The sequence below is a fragment of the Drosophila takahashii genome, chromosome 2R, assembly GCF_030179915.1.
Source record: "Drosophila takahashii strain IR98-3 E-12201 chromosome 2R, DtakHiC1v2, whole genome shotgun sequence".
Classification (NCBI taxonomy): domain Eukaryota; kingdom Metazoa; phylum Arthropoda; class Insecta; order Diptera; family Drosophilidae; genus Drosophila; species Drosophila takahashii.
The window spans coordinates 30309075-30327834 of NC_091679.1; the positions used below are offsets into that span (position 1 = coordinate 30309075).

The 18760-nt window shown below is 42.0% G+C and overlaps 2 protein-coding genes across 3 annotated transcripts; one reads left to right on the forward strand and one right to left on the reverse strand.

Annotated features, from left to right (window-relative positions):
* Window positions 1-8842: 8842 nt before the first annotated feature.
* Window positions 8843-10961, reverse strand: tbrd-2 (testis-specifically expressed bromodomain containing protein-2). Of its 2 annotated transcripts, none has more exons than XM_070213892.1 (2): window positions 10841-10961; window positions 8843-10776 (listed from the first exon to the last, which is right to left on the reverse strand). In XM_070213892.1, exons 1-2 carry the CDS (start codon window positions 10841-10843, stop codon window positions 8881-8883), a joined length of 1899 nt encoding a protein of 632 aa, XP_070069993.1. In that variant the 5' UTR covers window positions 10844-10961; the 3' UTR covers window positions 8843-8880. The 2 variants fall into 2 exon arrangements, with proteins under 2 accessions (XP_070069993.1, XP_070069992.1); XM_070213891.1 differs by having other exon boundaries at window positions 8843-10788; window positions 10841-10858.
* Window positions 10962-17932: 6971 nt separating this feature from the next.
* Window positions 17933-18574, forward strand: LOC108060552 (uncharacterized). Its single transcript, XM_017146271.2, has 3 exons — window positions 17933-17992; window positions 18052-18369; window positions 18428-18574. The coding sequence occupies exons 1-3, from the start codon at window positions 17933-17935 to the stop codon at window positions 18572-18574; spliced, it is 525 nt and encodes a 174-aa protein (XP_017001760.2).
* The last annotated feature ends 186 nt before the right edge of the window (window positions 18575-18760 follow it).

Genomic DNA, 18760 nt, shown 5'->3' on the forward strand with positions numbered 1-18760 from the left:
CCAAGGGACTGGGACTGGGTATGGAACTGGGTTTCTCAGTTTCTGAGTGGGGACTGTTTAGCCGACTGAATCTGTTTTTTATTCTTTCGCCGATTCTCGCCTGCAGAGAGAGAGCCCCGAAAAATGGCGTGTGTAGGAAAAAGCTTCGACTGTACATGTACCCCTGTACATTATATACTCGCACACACTTACACGGCTAGTACATATGCCACTGACTCACAAATTGAGCAAAAAAAAGTTCACAAACTAGCGAAAGAATCGAAAAATTTTGGGCCACGGGTGGGGGGGAAAGCTCTCTCGTCGAGCATAGAATTATCGTCGGCCCTTGGGCCCACGTAGGAATTTTGCAAATACATCAACAGTCATGAATCGAAAACAACAGCCGAATAAAAAAATCAGCCCGCCAGTTGGCCGCTTGTTTATCTCTCAAGCGCTTTTCAGGGTCACTCTTGATTATTACACAATTTTTTGTTTACAGCAAAATGCGGCGCAAATTGTTGTAATCTATATGTCTGTGTGAGTGTGTATGGTTTTGGTTCTCGAGTTGAGTCTGTTGTTTACCACGAAAACAAATTCGGTGGGCCAGGGTCAAAAAGCTGCTACGTGAATACGCGGAAGGACGGATCGCTCAATGACAATTACACCGTAAAGCCTGCTAACCGATGAATGCAGAATTAAATGAATATCGAAAAATAAAATTCTAATTTTTGGTACTCTTTATAGGTTCATGGAGATTCCAGGAGTATTTGTATAAAAGTATCTGCAAAAAATAGAGTCAAATGTGATGGTATAAAAAAGTATGTTTAAATATGTCTAAGAGCCCGAGGCTAGGAAAAGAATATTTCAACGGCATTCTTGTGTAGGTATGTGTAAAAAAACACAAAACTCATTAAAAATATCAAATCAAATCAAATTTTCTAATCAGCCCTGCAGAAAAGAATCTGACAGATAAAAGGTAAAGAAAAGTATCTGATAGATTCAAAGCGACACAAATTATTCTAAAAAGTGCCAAATTTCGGTAGAACCTAAACCGAAGCCCCCGAAATTTTACCCCAGACGTAAAAGCAACAAGTTGCGTCAACAGAACCACAACCCAAAACCCACTCACATAGATACAATCGCATACACAGCCGTGCGAAAGCACGCCAGCGTTGAGTAACAATAACAACGTCCCTAAACTTGAACTTGAATTTCGCTGCGAAAACAAAAATTCAAGAGCAAAATGCCGGCAAAAAACGAAAAACAACGCAAAAAACTAGTAGCGAGCAACAACAATTTGGCGTAAACAGACGAAGTTCTCACTCCCTCTCTCTTTGGAGCCGATGGGGAGCCGAAGTGGAGCCGAGGGTCTTCGGCCCCCGCTCGGGAGATTGTGCAAGCTTTCTATTCGCTTTTGCGACTCGCGAATTTACCCGAAATTCGCAAGCCGACCAATCAGAGAGCATTTTTGCACACAACAAAAAGAGCAAAACAAAAGCTTCCCGCACACATGTGTGTGTGTTTTGGCGGAGGGAGTATGGGTGAGCGGGCTTTTGCTTATTTTTGGCACAACTTATATCGCCATTTTTGCGCAAAAAGTCAAAAGCTGTTTTGGCGTCGTGTCTTGTTGATTTGAGTTGAATAAAAGAATCGCCAGACACGTGGTTTGTAGTTGGAGGCTAGAATGAGAAGGTGTGCGGATTGTGGGGCTTGAGAATCGCACCGGGAGAATTCACTAACCACTGAAAAAGCTTTCTGGAACGATCAAGAGATACTCAACTTCTGGGAGATCTTTATGCTATCATAGCGATGGCTTTTCGTGTTTTTTGCTAAATTTATTTAGAGACTTACTGTTAAATTGTTGAATATTTAATTCTAAATACTATCTAAGTGATGATAGTCAATTTTTTTTAAATAATTAATTTATTCTTACCTTTCATCATAAGCTAAAAGTTGTTCTAAAGTTCGTAAAAGCAAAATATGATCTTCAGTTAATAATACGTTTTAAGAACATAGTTCTTGGCAAACAAAATAACGATTCTTTTGGGTGTTCTTTTAATTGTCATTAAATTCCTAGTATTCCTATAAAAAACTAATCTGCCATTACTATGTTTAACCTTGACAGGTCTATTAAAATACCCCTGCTTTTAGTACTAACATCACTGATAAAGTCGAATGAGAATATTGCAAAATTAAGCTTTCTTAAATAGTTTATTTACCAAGCTTTGCAGAACAATATATCACATTAGATTAAGAAGCTTTTACTTAAGTTTATTCAATAAACAAATGTTTCTCATGAACAAGCTTTGTAGAATATTACAAAATTATACTATGCCGACTTTTGCAAACCGAAGCTTTGGCAAAAAGTAAACGCTTTCAACATTTGTGTCCGATCTAGCCATCTAGTAAAGATGCGAACCTGCGATACTTACAAAGAAATTACCTAAATTAAACTGAAGAGAAGGAGATTCCCAGGGAATTGCAGAGCCAATTTGGTCCTTTGTTCGGCACTATCATTATCCCCGGGACCCTTTCCCCAAATCGACGCAACCTGCTAAATACACACGATCAGCTGCGATTGCAACTGCGCTCCTGACTTGCAACATGTTCCCTTTTTTCCTCCATCCGTGTGACTTTTCCGTGTGATTCTCCGGCTGCGCCCCTTTATTCTCTCGATCGAATCAAAAAGTTAACTTTTCCCAGGGATTCGGGGATTTCATCCCGCATTTGTGCGTGTGCGAGCATCCTGTTGCATGTGGCTGAGGCCCCCGCCTCTGCTTGCAACAGGAGCAGCAATCGATTTGGGCATTCGCTTTGGTTTGTCCTTCGCCTATAGTCCTTCGTCCCGAGGATCGGGATTCCCAGCTCTTTGTGCGCTGCCATAATTTCTCGTCATTCTTCTGGAGGCCCTTTGTTGGGTTATTGAACTATTGCCTCGTCGGGTGCACAGGTGATAATTTTTAGGGAATTTACTGCGCCATCACTTGTCGCAGAGGTTTTGGGGCAAACGGAAAGGGGGAAAACGCACAGGGGATATGCCATATAATCGCATTAATCGCATGTACAGCCAATATTAGTCTACCCCTTCCCCTTTTGCTTTCTATAGTATTTTTAAAATTTTGTCCAAGAATTTCTCACACATTTCACGTACGCAGAGTGCGACTAAGTCAACAATTGCACGGCAGGTATCCGCATCTCGAGGTCCAGAGACAGGCGCAAATTATTTTGACAAGTGGCCGAGAAATTGTCCTCCATTGTCCATTGCCACCAACAAAGACGATTGTTGGGATGCTGCTGCTGTTGGTTCCGAAGAGCTGGCTGCTGCAGTTGCACTCTGAGTGACAGGCCATTATTTTCCCGGGATCTTGGAGATCGCAGACCAAGTGTCTTCTCCGCTCGCTGCTATTAGATAAATATTGCAGGCCATTAATTACAATCAAAGTGCCACACACACTCGAGGGCAATACTATCACTCAATGTCCAATGACAATTTGAGTCGATCAACTGCCAAACTGTTTAACCCCTTTGTGGTTTATTTGCATTTATAAAGAGGTCTGCGATATGTCAATGTGTCTCATGCTAAAATAATTATTTTTCTAACTTTCTTGGAAAAATGATAATGATATCTTACTGTATTCTTAAAACTAAATCTTAATGCAACACAAAAAAACTACAAACTGCATTAAGATAGTTTTCGAAATAAAATATATAACAGGGTACCGAAGCATTTCATATTCTTATTGGCACAACATAAACTCTACTGAGACCTGTAATTACAATAGTTCCCGAATTACAAACTAGTCTAACCACCGAAGGTCATTATAGCCAATTTAAACTGTGCGCACTGTAGTGCTGGTACAGTCAGCTCTATCTATTTTCAGTTTTATTATTTTTTCGGCGCTGTGCGGCCGGAAATCGCCAGCAATTGCACGTCCCATGTGCGTGTCTTCCAAAAAATGTGTGTTTTCCACTTCTTTTCCCGTTTTCCTGCATTTTCCGCCGCTTCTCGCCTGTGGAATAACAAATAATTAGCATTAACCACGCAATTGAGTCGCGGCGACGCAATGTTGCATTTAATTTTTCGGGAAAACGCGCTGCACATGTGCAGGCGAGGGAGACGGGTATAGGGGGCGCAGATAGAGACGGCAGCAACTGCAGCGGCAGTGCGATAAAGTATTTTTGGTAATGTCAACAAAACGCCAGAGAAGAACGACAACAAAGTAAGCAAAGAAAAACGGGGGGGGGGGGGGGGCGGGGGAGTCGAGGAGGGGGCGATAGCGAGGTCGCCATCTTGGCTTTCCCAGAAGAAGGGGAAATTGGTAAAAACACAAGATACTCGAACTTGTGGATGCACAGATACTCAGATGCACAGCAACGCACACTCACACTCACGCATTTGTTGCATGCCTCGCGTAGTTATACCCGTTACTCGTAGAGTAAAAGGGTATATTAGATTCGTGCAAAAGTATGTAACAGGCAGAAGGAAGCGTTTCCGACCCTATAAACTATATATATTCTTGATCAGGATCACTAGCCGAGTCGATCTAGCCATGTCCGTCTGTCCGTCTGTCCGTCTGTCCGTCTGTCTGTCCGTCTGTCTGTCTGTATGAACGCTGAGATCTCGGAAACTATAAAAGCTAGAAGATTGACATTTTGCATGCAGATTCTAGGAGTTCCTACGCAGCGCAAGTTTGTTTCAAAAGGGTGCCACGCCCCCTCTAACGCCCACAATCGCTTATATACGATTTTAAAAATTTCAATATTTCGGAAAAGTAAAAATGCAGTTTTATTGTGTTTATGAATACCTATCAAAATGTAGAAAAAATTTTTTTAATCGGACCATTCGTTAAAAAGTTACGGCGGATCAAAGTTTTTATCTCCACCTCCTTCGCACTCCCTTTAGCGGAGTAACGGGTATCTGATAGTCGGGGCACCCGACTATAGCGTTCTCTCTTGTTTTTGTTTTATTTTCCTCTTTGCTTTTTGGGATCGGCGGCCCTACACCAACAAAACTGGAGCCACATCACGATTTTGGCTACGATCGTGGCATTTGGAATTCAAATGCTGGCCACGCCGCCTCAGATTGCATAATTGCCACGACAGCACGGCGATCATCGAACCTTCGGAGGAATACACAATTTTATATGCTATTTGATTGATCTATCTTTAGTACTTTAAAATTGGTATAATAAAATATGTACATTTACTTTCGCATTAAAATGTAAACCTCTATTTCATGAAAGATACATTGCTTTAAGATGCGATTGTCCCGAAAATAATTATAATTCGTTTGAAATCATTTATAATGTCCTCCCATTTTTCACCTACAATCTAAAAACTATTTGGTTTTCGTATAAAATTGATTTACATCGACCCCTATGTGCATCAATTTCTCATCAGCTTGGATCATCTCTTCGGGCAATGTATCTCATTATTGAGTGTGGCTAATTTGCCCGCAGAGGTCAACAAGTCAGGACAATGGTCAGCGATGCTCCCTCTCGCTCCGGCACATGCTTGGCAGGACCCAGCCAAGGATCAGCTAACGAAAGCGAAACCAGGATCGATAGCCTCGAGCGATTCGAGCGACTGACACACGCTGTCCTTTTGGAAAACAAAGGCCTCGAAATGCGACAAATTCAAACAGTTTTTGTTTGGTTTTTCGTTTTTTTTTCTAGATTTTCAAATGCATGTTGCTTTGTTCGAGTCAAAGTTCCCAGACATCTTTTGTAATTGGATCCTTTTCGACGGAGAGAACGATCCCTGCGCGTGTGAAGCGCGACGAGTGCGCGTATATCTATTTTCATTTTCGCTGCCTTCTCCTACGAATTTATTCCCATTCTTTTAGCGTTGTTTATGTCGCATAAAAAACTGAAAACGAATCCGAGGGATACTTTCCCTTCCCCAAAACACCCGCACTTCTAAGGGTCGCTGGAAATGGCGTACGGCGTGTAATTTATGCCAAATATGATAGCAGCGAATGTTTGTCCTGGGTGTTTACAGACATCACGTTTTCCCTGTCTTCTTCTCTTGTTTCTCCGCGGGTTTCCATATGAAAAGTGACAGTTGCAGATCCAAGTGCGATAAGAAAAGTCTGTCTTTCCTCCAACGTCTGAGAATTTTCACATTTCCTGCCTGCAGATCGGGCACTGAAAGAAAATGTGATTGTTAGCTAGGATGTAGTAGTTTCTTAGTCATTAATCTTAATCTTATATCCCAGTATTTTTAAGATAATCTAAAAATGGAAATATATATACATAATCATTATAAATTTATTTTAAAAGCATAAATTCTTACTGATACCACTGGTATTCAGATCTGGGTTTGCTAAGTAACAACGACAATAGAAAAGCAATTCCATAAATATTTATCTTATTTAATTTAATTAAAACGAGAAAGGAAGCTAAAGTACATGAGTACATATTTCTACGTGAAATATGCAAATTTTCCTGTGACTAAAATGGATTTTCCCCCTTGAAAAATACAAAAAAAGAAAATATTCCCAATTATTTTGAGCTGGGGGTAATGCCTATTGCAAAGACAGTTTTACCCCGTAGAAAAAAATGGCCACCCCTTGGAAACCGCAACGCGAAAAGCCAAAGTAGATCAAGAAAACATTGCAGGAAATGTGGAAGCTCCTGTCGCATTTTTAACGCTTTTTAGCATAAACAACAACAGCGGCAGGAATCGCAGAAGGGCCATCTGGGGGGTTGGTGATATAAATATATATATATAAAATAGTAAGGTTTCCCCGTCTGGCCGACGTCTGCTGCAGCTTTGGCTTTATTTTCCGGTTTTTTTGTCGCTCGTTCGTTCATTTAATTTTCAACCCCTGGGCGATTGCTACAAAAAATTTGCATGTGGCCCGTCGCGCTTTGTCGTTGCTGCAAAATTGCCAGATACTAGATACACTCGCACACGCACAATCCACTTTTAATAATGCACACTGCGTGTGTGTGCGTTCGAGCGCTCCGGAGGGAGGGTGTTTTGGGGTGTTTTCGATAAGTACTTTACGAGAGACAACCCTCGTTTTGCGGATTTTTTTATGGTCCGCCTTTGCCAGTGTAGTGGCAACATCAAAGTTCATATCCTGCTTCCGGGGGGCAGCGGGAAAATTCCCTCTGGCTCCGGTGGTTGCTCTTGGAAAAAGGGAGTGGAAGCGAATGGCATTGGCTGCTCCCTGCAATTTTTGCAAACATGCAGTGACTCTTCAATTGGATATTTGGCGAATCGCAGTGGCGATTTCGCAAGTTTTCCAGGGTCTTAGGGGTTGTGTTCAGGGTGGTGGTGTTCCGGTGAGGGAGGGGTATTTTGAAATAGCGAATCATGTGCGAATTGCTGCCAAAATATTATATATATAAAGAAGAGAGAGGTTAGCAAATGAACATAAAGGATAAATGGTCTTAAGACTAGACTTTTTACCTTGAATTACAATAAAAAAACCATAGTGAAAGTAAAGCAAATAATCTTTAAATACATTTTTTTTACAAAGTATGTAAAACAATCCAAAATTTTCTTTAAAAAATGTCTACGGATTGCCCTTAAATTGTCTTCATTGGATCTTACACAAGAACAAAGAACTTACTTGTACTTTAAAAATTCGCATAAATCAAACCTTTTGCAAAAAGGGATTTCTAACCCTTCTATAAGAACGTCCATCAGTTTCTTATAATCCGTCTCGAGGAAGTCTTCGGTTTAGAATTTGCATAATAATCAGCAGGAAAATAGGAATCCCCTGAATATGCAAATGACCAAATCAATCGAAGGCTAAATTAAAATCGATCAAAATTGATTTGTTGCCCGGTGTGCAGAAACCCAAACACCGCACCCCGAAATGCCTGATCACTTATGACCTCGCTGCCTCCAAATCCAGGACATCGCCGAAGGAGTTGAGCGAGGAGCGTGAGAAAGTCTCCTTTTTGCACGACTCTACATAATTTACATAATTTTTGGGCAAGTAAATTGCATGCACATCTCATGTGGACCTTATGCAAATGAGCGACGATAGTGCCGTCCCTCTTCAACCCCCTGCCGAAGGGACGCAGGACCAAGGACTCGGGCCGCAGGACTCAGGTGTGCGAGCGTGTCGGCATGCTGTGAACGAGGCGCCGTCCACTGTGTCCGTAATTAACCCCTGTCTGTGGCATTTTCCTTTTTCCTACCCATTTTCATTCTCACTTTCGTTTGCATCTCGGTCTCGGTCCTTTCGGCAGTTTCGCAAGTCGGGGCTTCTTATGCAAATGAGAGTGCATCCTCACCCTTTATTCGCCAAGTGAAAATCTTATGCAAATTTTCCTGCTTGTGGAAAACTCCTTCCGCCGCGAGATGCGAGATCTGCGTGATCTCCGCTTTGATTTGACTGCTGGGTGTCAGGTACTGCGAGCATCCTTCCTCGCTCCTTTTTGGCTGCGATCGTGAGAAAGTTGGAAAATTTGCATAATTTTTCGTGAAAATTTTGCCGGCTACGTGATCGCTGCAAAGACAGTCGAGATCGGAGATCCTGAATCACTGAACTCTGATCACAATTTCCCTTTCCCATCCGCTTTTTATTTTTGTCGGTATGTGTCAATGACTTTTTCGGCGATAGGGATTTTGGGAATGAGCGCTCTCATTATAACAAAATTAGTTTTTGTTAGTTTGTCAACTGATTAATGTTGGGAAATGTGTTATTTGATGTTGCATAGAAAAAAATGTTTGAAAAATAATAGAAAGGGTTATATTTAATTTCAATTCAAATATTCTTCAAATATAAAAGCATTTATAGTTCAATTTTTGTCAATTATGACATTTATTAAGTATGCATTTTCTTATTCATGCTTATATTTTTATTGGAAAAATTCCATAACTGTTTTATATATTGTGAAAGAGTTAAGTATGTGGAATACAAATGTAAGACTACTATTTTTACGTTCCCAGTTGGCTTTTCGGAACTGGAGATCCTTCGTCCTCGGAGGATTCGCTGCTGGAACTGGAGCTACTGCTCGAACTGGAACTTGAGCCTGAACTGGAACTACAACTAGAGCTGGAACTGCAGCCCGATTTGGATCCCTTCTGCGACTCGCTGCTGCTGCTGCTGCTGCTCATCTTGAGATCGCGAACGACGAAGGGATTCGGGGAGCTGAAGGGTTTCTTCTGCGGTGGAGTTCTTCTGTTCGGGAGGCTCATCCGTTGGGAGGAGAGTGCTCCTGGTTGCTGCCTCTGCGGACTGGACGGGCCAGGAGAATCGTCGCTGGTGTCGCTCAGATTGCGACTCTCTCCGACACCCACTCCCATTCCCACTTTCCCGCCACCAAGTTTTCCCGGTGGCGGCGGCTTCAGTTTGGCGGCTAGAGGACCACATGGTCTCTTCCGCATAACGTTGCTTTTGTTATTGGTTCTGGAATTAATCAGGGGAGCAGCATTTCGGCGGCGATTGCTGTTCAGCAGCCGCGTAATGTCCACCAGCTGGGATTGCAGAGTGCGCTGCAGACCTTCCCTTTCCGAAGGCTGCATATCCCGCAGGTTCAGCTTACTGTGTGCCCTCATCGCCTTGGCCACGGCCCGCTTCATCAGGACCCAAGTGTCCGCTGCGAAGCCCTTGACATCGAAGCTCAGATCGCCACAGCTCTCGGCGGACACTCCTTCGGTCTGCTGGACCATGTGGATGATCTCCTTCATGGCCGCCGGAGGCAGCTTGGCAAATAGTTTTTGGATAGTACGACGCTCTGTATCGTTGACCACATTCGTTGGGGCTTCGTTACCCTCGTCATCCGTTGACTCCCAGCTGACTGCCATGAGAGTGTCCACTTCACTGCTGTTGATTAAGTCCTGAGCTGGCTTGAGTTCTCCCTGGACTAAATCATCTTGCTGATCGGCGCTCAATCTCCTTTCCTTGGCTGACGATTTCTTGAGGGGAGCTGCCTCTAGCTTCTGTTTAACCTTGCTTACACTGGCACATAAGGCCTCCACCAAAGACCTGGCCCTCCAGGGTTCCCAGTTTCCCGCCAGCTGGAGGCACTGCACCAGGGCGTTCTCAGCCAACTTGGCCGCCTGCAGTAGCTCACTGAGATCCGCTTCAGTCAGAACAGAACTGCCCATTGAGTGGGGGAAAGTGCACCAGGGATCTGGCTGATTAAAGGCACTTTCGTAGATAACTTTGGCAGGCTCATGGTAACTCATGAAGACCCCATCCACATGGGAGCGAAACTCATCGATGGACTTGAAGTGGCGTCTGTCCAACTTCTTGACCAGCAATTCCCATTTGGCGGTGAAGAAACTACGGGCTGAGCTGTCCGATAGATTGGTGGAATTCTGCAACTTTTTCAACAGATCCCGGCACATGCGTTCCGTTTGAACGAAATTGGCATTGGCTCGCGATCTTCCCACCGCCTTGGGATCCTTGTTGCAGGGCAACTCCGGACCCTCGGGCATGGACCTAATTTTCTTTATAAAGAACTTTTCCAGCATCTGACCCTTGCGGTAAACCACGTCGCCCGGTTGGTTGAACTTGAAGCAATTGTGGATGATCAGCCGGAAGTCCGAGATGGCCTCGTCCACATATCTGTAGTAATTGTTCTGAACCCTTTTCAGGATGGTGCCCACATCCATGGGGCGATCGATAACCGTGTAGTAAGTGGGCACTTTCAGTGCCTGCGTATCCACGGGCTCCATGAAGTCCAGGGCAAACTTCTTCTTGCGAATCTCGTCCAGTAAGTGCTTCTTGAAGTAGTGCATCTTATTGGTGTACTGACCTGCTTTTCCGGGCTGGGGCATAAACTCCGGTTGGACGCGGTTAGGCAGCTTCAGTTTCACGGAAAGAGACTTGTGAAAGGTCTGCCGATTAGAGGATTTCAAGGGTTCCTGGAAAACTTTGCATTGTACTCACCATTCTTCCAAATTATCCTACTTTCCGATCAACAAAACACACGTTTTTCGTTACTTATTGTGATCACCTTTATAAATTACTTCTTCATCGATGAATCCTCGAATTCGGTCCGGAAAAAGATTAAAATTGCGACAAAACTTTTGCTTGTATTTTTTGGGCACAATTTTTGTGCTGTAAAAAAATGCATTCCCCTTCCTGTCTGTCATGCTGTCAGCCACATAAACGCACTGCCTACTGCCATTTAACCAACACTGCGGAAAAGTGTTGGGAGCTTTTCGAGGGGTTTGCCACTGAATTAGGGATAACAGAAAATAAAGACCAAAAAAGTACATCTTTTTTTATATAAATGTAGTTTTATTTACTTGCACTGCGACCTTGCAAACTCTCATCTCCTTAGTGTTCTATTTATAGGCTGGATAATGGACCAAATTGGATATTGGAAGCTACCGAAACTAAAGCAAACAATGGCACATCAAAGCAAGTAGGACAAACAACCACCCACCCCACCTGACAGCGCCCACCCACCAAATATTTATAATATTTTGCACCACTTCACAGGCTTTCAGCTTGTTACCCCGCCTCCTCGGAAAATGTGGCAATGGGACATAAAAACTGCTTTTTGCAATTTACATCAACATTTTTATCACCCCAACACCCACCGACACATCCACCACCGACAACCTTCAAGGAGTACGGCAACAACAACATGCTTTTCCTATTTGCATACATATGTAAGTGTGTCTCATAAATTCAGATATACGGACACGCCCACACCACCGCCCACTGCCACAGCAGCCTCTTGCGTCTTTTTGCGCACTTAATTACACACGCATACGCTTCATTCCACTTTGCGGTGCTGCTTCACCAGTCCAACCACCCAACCACCCATCCACCCATCCTCCCAACGGGGGACAGGCCTCCATTGCCATCTCCGAACCACCGCGGTGGGACAGGCCCACTACGGAAATAGAAACGGGGGCACACTCTGGAAAAATCGTACAAAATGGAGGTCATCACTGTAATCCCAATCAATAATGCAAATTAATAAGCTGAAACCAAAATAAATGAAAGTAATTTTTACAAAGTACATTAGGATGGTACTGCAATATTTTATTATCTTTATTAATTTAATGCAGTTTTTGCTTACCTTACCTTTTTTATTTATTTTATATTATTTAGTATCACATTGAACTATAAAATTTGTTTTATGCTTCTAGTTATAAAAATAGCTTATAATGTTTGATCATAATATGCATTGGTAAATCTAATTACTTGAATCCATACACTTAAACATTTCTTCTTCATAGGACATTTATTTTAAATTATTGAGTCTATAAATATTTGTCAAATTATTAAATACATAATTTATTAAGTCATATAACTCTTTTAGAAATGACCAATTGGAATGAAAGTATCTTGATATTTTGTTCAGCTTCAAAAAATAAAAAATTAGTTTTATCGGATTACATAAGATGAGTTTATCAATTAATCTCTTAGTTCTGATAATAATGCTCCTGTAATTATTAAACATCATTGGTTTTTCCGCCTTAAAGTGGACTTGGTACAGTCCTGCCATCGATATTCCATTTCCCTTTCTAAGGACTTCTCAGACTGCAAATTTGTTGCTCTTTAGGCCGGGGCACTTACAAAAAGGCAACTCACGCAATCGGGGGACGCAGGATGCCCGGGTATTGCAGGTCCTACCTGCACGGCCAAGGTGTCAATGCTGCCTTATCATCCCAGGACTCGACATCCCAGTCCCAGTCGACATCCCCGACCCCTGACCCCTCACCCCGGCCAGCGTCCACGTCCTTGTCCATTCTTTCGTTAATTTTATCTCTGACGGCGATTAATGCGAATAAATTTTATAGACGAAAATGTGCACTCGCATGTCCCGTCGCCGAGTTTTCCTTATTGTGTGTTTCTCCTGGACCTTTTCCCCCGCCTCCGGGCCGTGTTTTCCTTGGTTTTTCTCCGTTTTCCTCTTTTCCCTGCCTTTGCCTTTGGCTAATGTTTTCTTTCTGACTCTTGTGGCCCATTGTGCGCCGTCTGTTTTGGAGTATGTGACTTTTGCTGTTTGTCTTCGGCACCTGCAGACCTGCAGTTGTTAATTGTTCGATCCCCGGTGCTTACGCGATCTTGCAGCTCTGCGGCTCTCGGGATGCCGATCCCTCGGCGATTCTCTATTTTATTTATTTTTTAGCAATTGCCGCTGACTCAGCATCCGAGGAGAGCGTGGAAACTCGGGGTACTTTCCCCCAACCCTCAATTAGGATAGGGCTCGGCATCGAAACAGGTCCAGGTACAGGCTGTCCAGAAGAGATACAAGATGATATAAACAGGTTTTCCATTTTCCGTACCCTCGTCGTGGTCGCGACACTTGTCCCGCTCACCGCTCCCCGCTCCCCAAATTCCTGCATTGTTTGCGATGTGTTAACCTTAAGCGATTTCTGACTTTGGCTGCCCTTCGGATCCCATTGTTGCGACCCTGACTTTTTTTCTTGATTTCGATTTTGATATAAAAAGTATTCCCTAACAATGGAATCCCATTTTTGTGGGAACGCGAATCCTGGCCGAAGGACAAAGGCGATCGCCGATAGCGATCGCGGCCCAAAGATGCAGGTCGTCTGGGATTCATTTATTTTCTCATGTTTTTCTTTTGGGTGGAAACGGCGCACCCACACACGCACTATTTATGGATTTCCGTTGAGAATGGCGGAAAAGCTAGGCGCTCACTCATTTTATTCGCGCCGCTCCCGAGATATGTGTAAACGAAATAGAACGGGAGTCAATGACCCGCCGCCGGAAAAGTGGGAAAGCCGAAAAACCAAAGACGACGACGCGATGTTGCAATTGCAATTCACCCATTTAGCTGGCTGCGCCCGCATCTTGGTCAATAAAGGGAATTGATTGAGAAATTGTGAAAATAAATTGGAAATGCAAAAGAGAAGGGGGAAGCGTGCGGCGTGAGTGGTGAAAGTCCAACAATTAAATGGCAAACAAATTTCCGCCAATTATTTGACATTAATTATGATCCATCAGGGGATGAGGGTCAGCGGGCAGGCGGTAGAGAATCTCAAACGAAGGAAACTCCTTGGAGCTCCTGGCTGCAAAAAGGGTTGTTTACCTCTTCGAAAAGCCATGCTGGTGCTATCAGATCACCCATGAATCTCAATCAGCGAAGCGTTCGGTTATGGCGGTTTGCATTTAGCCGCTTTCCCAGGCGTTACTAAAAAATCGAAGTTTCAGCTCGATTATCTTGTACACAGGAAATTATTTTCTTAGCAAATTATATTGACATTTCAGACATTCAATACTTTTAAAACCGAATACTGTGCAATTTTCAGTGAATAATTTAAAATATTTTTGACTTAGCATATTTAATTTTATCAGCAAAACAATTTAGGAAAACAATAAAAATTCTTCAAAGTATTTTTTTTTTAATTTAAAAAATATTTATACAATGCCATAGAAAATTGATTAAAATTTTGTAAGATTAAATTTGAAAGCAATTTAAACAACTGGTCATATGAATTTGGTTCTGTGCGATATATGCTTTGGTGTGTAAATCTGTCAAGCGTTTCTTTCGGGCCCACGGAAAATGCCTCAAGAGTCATTGACTTTGAGGCACCAAAACGCATCTGCATGCGGTGCAATGGCCGATGACGCTGACGGCCCAAAACGCCAATCGACCAAGACGCTGCCCCGCCCTCCAACCACCACCCCGCCCCTTTTCCAACCAATTAAGCCATGAGAAGCTGCCCAAACTGCAATCAAAGAAGGCTGGAGGAAAGCAAAAACCTCAAAATGAAACATTTTTCTCGAGGCCCGTGTCCGAGCCCGAAAAACGCATTACGCGATGAGGAAAATCGGGTTTAGAGCTGTTGGCCGGTCTACCTGTGCAGGTTTTTGGCCCCACGACTACCAAAAAAAAAAAAGAGGCCGCAAAAAACCAACAGCAACAACAAAAAACGATCAACGCAGTCGGGCGAGAGTCGTGAAAATGGTTTTCTTGGCCCAGCATCACATATCACATCAACCGAAAGTCAGTCCCGCCCGACCAGATTCCATATCGCTGGGGCCGGGGATTACACACATTGTGCATTTGCCGAGTATAACTATAAGTTTAAGGCCTGACCTCGGCGCGAACCCTTTCCCCACCTCCTTCGATTGATTTCATGCACTTTGAAAAATATTAGAGAACAAGAAATGCTAACTAAAAGGAACTAGAGAAATTATTATCCAAGTACTAACGAGGATAATAACATTAATAATAAATTATAAGAATTATCTACAATTGTTTTTTGTTTCTACGTATTGAATAAATATTACACAGTTTAAGAATTTTGTAAAAAAAAAATAAAATAATTTTCTAATTAATTTCTTAGATTTTCCCAGTGCGTTTGTGACTTTTTATGGGTTGACAACTTGTAGGCGTGTTGAATCGTGGACGGGGGAAGACAGCGATTGGAAATGGTAATGGGACCGGGATTGGGATCGGGATCGGCATCGAGATGGAGGAGGGGAATAAAAGTCGGGATTGGGATGCACATTTCAAATGTGCAGCGATCTGCAGCGGCTGATAAAGTAAGAGTCTGGCCCGAACCTGTTTTATGGCCAAAAAAACGATCGAAAAACGAACGAACAAAACGACAAAATGAAATGCATAAACGTAAATCTCGCAGCAGGTAGTCCCCGGTTGGCCAAGATGGAGGTGGAGATGGAGATGGGATGGAGATCTTTTGGCTGGACCTGCAACATTGCGCTTGATGATGACTTTTCGGTCTCGCCGGCGACAATAAATTTCTCAATTTTCCTGTGCTCCAGATTGCTGCTCCTGATTGTCCTGTCTGCACATTTTACGCACTCCTTAAGAAACACAACTGCGCACTTGCCAGGTGCATAAAATGGGGTGAATGGATAATCAGCCGAGGGATGGGGGTTTAGCGTAAAGGTATGAGTCTCGATTTCTGCGTGGGTGATTTTCTCGATTTCCCAGGCCCAAGAAAGGGTTGCCACAATGATTGATCTCGAGAGATGGATGCACTTGCGTGGAAAATCAAATATTTGCATCACTTTTCCCTGAGCACAGATAATAATTCCCAGTTTAATCTGCGGTTGCGAGTGTGTGAAAATAGTTTTCGCCAGCACCAGCAGAATGCTGATTTTCCAATTGAGTTTTCCGCTTTTTACTTGCCAATTGGCAGAGCTGCGGGTCAAAGGTTGCTTGCTGCTCCAGGAAAGGCAAGACAATTGCCAAAAGCGGGTGCTGATTGTGATTTTTTTGTGCAGTGCCAGCGATAAGGAAATTTTGTCCCCTCCCAAGTGAATAATGTTTGGTTTTGCTCCCCTTGGGCGAATGTGTGTATCCGCTGTCCAAAAAGTACAAAATACACAACAAAGTGCACCCAAATAGTTATCGCAAACAAGCGGAGCCGGAAAAAATGCGTAGACAGCACCGAAAAAGTTCATTGACTTTCGCATACAGAAACAACAACAGCACGCATCGTTTTAGTGCGTTTATTGCTGCACTGAAAGAAAATCTTAACGATTTGGACCATTTTTAACAAGACTGGTACTACAAATTTATATTATTTGGAATAACTTCCTTAAATAGTTCCTTTGTTAAGTATTGGAATTTGTTAAACTTAAGATGTTTCAATCAAATACGTAAAAAATAATTTAAAAGGAACTGAAAAAAACTATTTTTTAAGCTTTAAGAAATGAATATAAGATTTGATTTAAATTTTTTATTATATTCTGATTTACAATTGTAAAAGTTTCATAAAAAGTATATTAAGACCTACACGTATTTAGAAAATAAAAGGTATACATATATAAAAAAAGCTAATTAGATTTTGGCATAATAAAAACCGAATGCTGTGACAAAAACAATGTGACATCTATTAAATAGATATTCCAAATTTTATAGATATTATACTTAGGAAGATACAAATTTTTCAAGTGTGCTGTTTTTGAACAGAAATAAATATGGCGGCCCCAACTCAGCGTGTGCACAAAAGAGCAAACTCCAAAGAGTGCACACAAAAAATTACATTAAAGTGAAAATGAGCGATAACAAAGCAAACAAACGCAGCTACAGATACAGACATACATACACACAGACACAAACACCAACACAGTCGCATCGCAGCGCCACCAGCAGCAGAAAAAAACAAGAACAGCAACTCCCGGCCTCTGATTCCCCCCTCTAAAGCCCCATATCCACCAAAACCATCGACCATTCGATAAAACTGCACGGCCAACGTAGCCATATTTATAAAGAAAAAAACAACCCATATACACACATAAATATATTCGTATTCGCCTTAGCACGATCGCAAGAGTGGGATGGCCTGCTCTTCCCATCTGATGGAAGTGCATTTTGTATAACACTCGCCTGGTTTAGTGGGGTTTGGGGATTTCCCCTTCTTCAAAGCTCCTACACATATATATATTTTTTCTCGAGTTGATCCTATAAGTGTGCTATACTAAATTTAATTCACAATCCTCCTTCTTCGTCGAATAACGCATATCATTGCATACTCTTAGGCTCTTGGTAAAAATAATTTATAGCTATTTTTTTAGCTAGTTGGTAAAATTTACAGTGCCAACTCCTTAGTCCTTTACTGAACTTTTTTTCCTTCCTTGTTTAATTGTAGAATGAAGCCTGATCAGTGGCGGATTTGTGGGGGCTCAGAACTACATTTTTGTCACCACATTTACCCCCCTTGAAAAACCTCCGTTGGATTCGCGGAGTGCCCTGATTAAAGTAGTTGTAGTGATTTTATTGTAAATAGAGAATGGAGTAACAATTTGAATGATCGGAAAACACACATTTGGGTCTTTAGATAACTGCAGACGATAATTTCTATATAATTTTGCAAAAACTGTATTATCAACTCAATAATTTTCGTATAATTAAATAGTCAAAAATAATTTAGAAATATCCATATTAAAATATGATTATTGATCATGCAACCATGGCCAAAATTAAAATTTGAATAACTATTCGATTTAAAATTAATCACAAAAGTCACAAGCCAGTCATATTTTTCCGCAGTCTCCTATTGTGGCTCAACTGTACCAACCATGCATATTAAAGTTACTCTTCTCGTTGTCTTTGTGGCCACTGCTTTTCTAGTTTGCAGTGTAAGTGGACAGTTTTTGATTTTGCACAAATATTAAATCAAAAGTATACCAATTTTCAGGAGGCACCCTATATTAAACTGACCAACGTTATCTGTGAATCACTTAACAAAACTTGGGTGGCTTTTCATTATTGTCGACTGAAAGCTATTTCCCGAAACAAAACTACCGGCAATATAAATGCAACATTTTTTCACCCGGCCAAAAATGTGCATCTCAGGTTACAAATGGTGAAGAAGGCCAGTGGCTATAAGCCATTTCTGTTTGATATAACCATCGATGCCTGTCTATTTTTGCGTAGACGACATAATCCCGTCATCAAGATGTTTTATGCGTTTATAAAGGATAAATCCACCCTGAATCATACATGTCCTTATTCGGTGAGGTCGCCTATTTATTTCTTTGATGCCTGCTTTTGAAACATTTTTATATTTTTAGGGCTTGCAGGTGGTAAGCGATTATCATCACGCTGTATTTCCAGTACCATTACCAACCGGGGAATATGGAGTGTTGCTAGATTTTATATTCGATGGTAGGAAGCAGTTCCACGTAAATGTTTACTTTACCTTTGTAGAGGACTTTTGAATGAAAGTTTATGTAAAAAATAAGTTGCTTCATAGAAGTTTCGCCTTTACAACGCGAATAATTCTGATTGCAATTTTGTATCAATCGGCTAAAATGATCCTAACGTATTTTTATTGGGAGTCATAAATAAAAGCTTGGTTTACGAGTCGTTGTGTTAATAGCACCTTCATTACTACTCCTCCAGAA